General features: G+C 57.3%; 1 protein-coding gene across 1 annotated transcript in view; it reads left to right on the forward strand.

Moving 5' to 3' along the window:
- Nucleotides 1-551, forward strand: part of LOC107580078 (solute carrier family 12 member 7-like) — a gene marked incomplete at its 3' end in the record, with an annotated part of 2,525 nt that extends 1,974 nt beyond the window's left edge. Inside the window, exons 3-4 of the mRNA XM_016265825.1 lie at nt 174-457; nt 536-551. Of these exons, the coding sequence (XP_016121311.1) occupies nt 174-457; nt 536-551 (300 nt within the window). The remainder of the gene's footprint in view (nt 1-173; nt 458-535) is intronic.
- Between the last annotated feature and the right edge of the window lie 6 nt (nt 552-557).

Raw genomic sequence — 557 nt, forward strand, 5'->3', positions numbered from 1 at the left:
ATTCAGCTTTCAGATGATGTATACATCTCAATTTCGAAATATTTACCCTTATGACTGGTTTTGTGGTCCAGAGTCACATATAGCAGCCGTTTTCGTCCAAAGTGACGCACAGATTACGAACATCTCAAGCAGTTTGCTGTAAGAGTGCGTGATCGTGAGCTTGTGTCCTGCAGCGTGTGCATGCTGGGAAACAGGAGTCTCGCTCAGCACGAGCTGAAGGACGGTCACTGCGTGAAGACGCTGCTGCCGCCGCAGGAGACCGCTAACACCAGCGAGAGCTTCAACGGCACAGACGCTCCTCCTGTCAGCGCCGCCGCCGCGCTGGAGAAAACCACGTACCTGTGGCGGCTCTTCTGCAACGGCTCGGAGCTCAGCGCCGTGTGCGACGAGTACTTCCTGCACCACAACGTCACGCAGATCCAGGGCATCCCGGGACTCGCCAGCGGCGTGATCGCAGGTGAGACGCGCTCGCACTGTAGCGCAGACGCGCGGCGCTCGCGCTCACACCTAACGCACATGTGTTTGCCGTGTCTAGACAACATCTGGAGCTCGTACTC

This window comes from Sinocyclocheilus grahami, unplaced genomic scaffold (genome assembly GCF_001515645.1).
Source record: "Sinocyclocheilus grahami isolate Dianchi unplaced genomic scaffold, SAMN03320097.WGS_v1.1 scaffold24342.1, whole genome shotgun sequence".
Classification (NCBI taxonomy): Eukaryota; Metazoa; Chordata; class Actinopteri; order Cypriniformes; family Cyprinidae; genus Sinocyclocheilus; species Sinocyclocheilus grahami.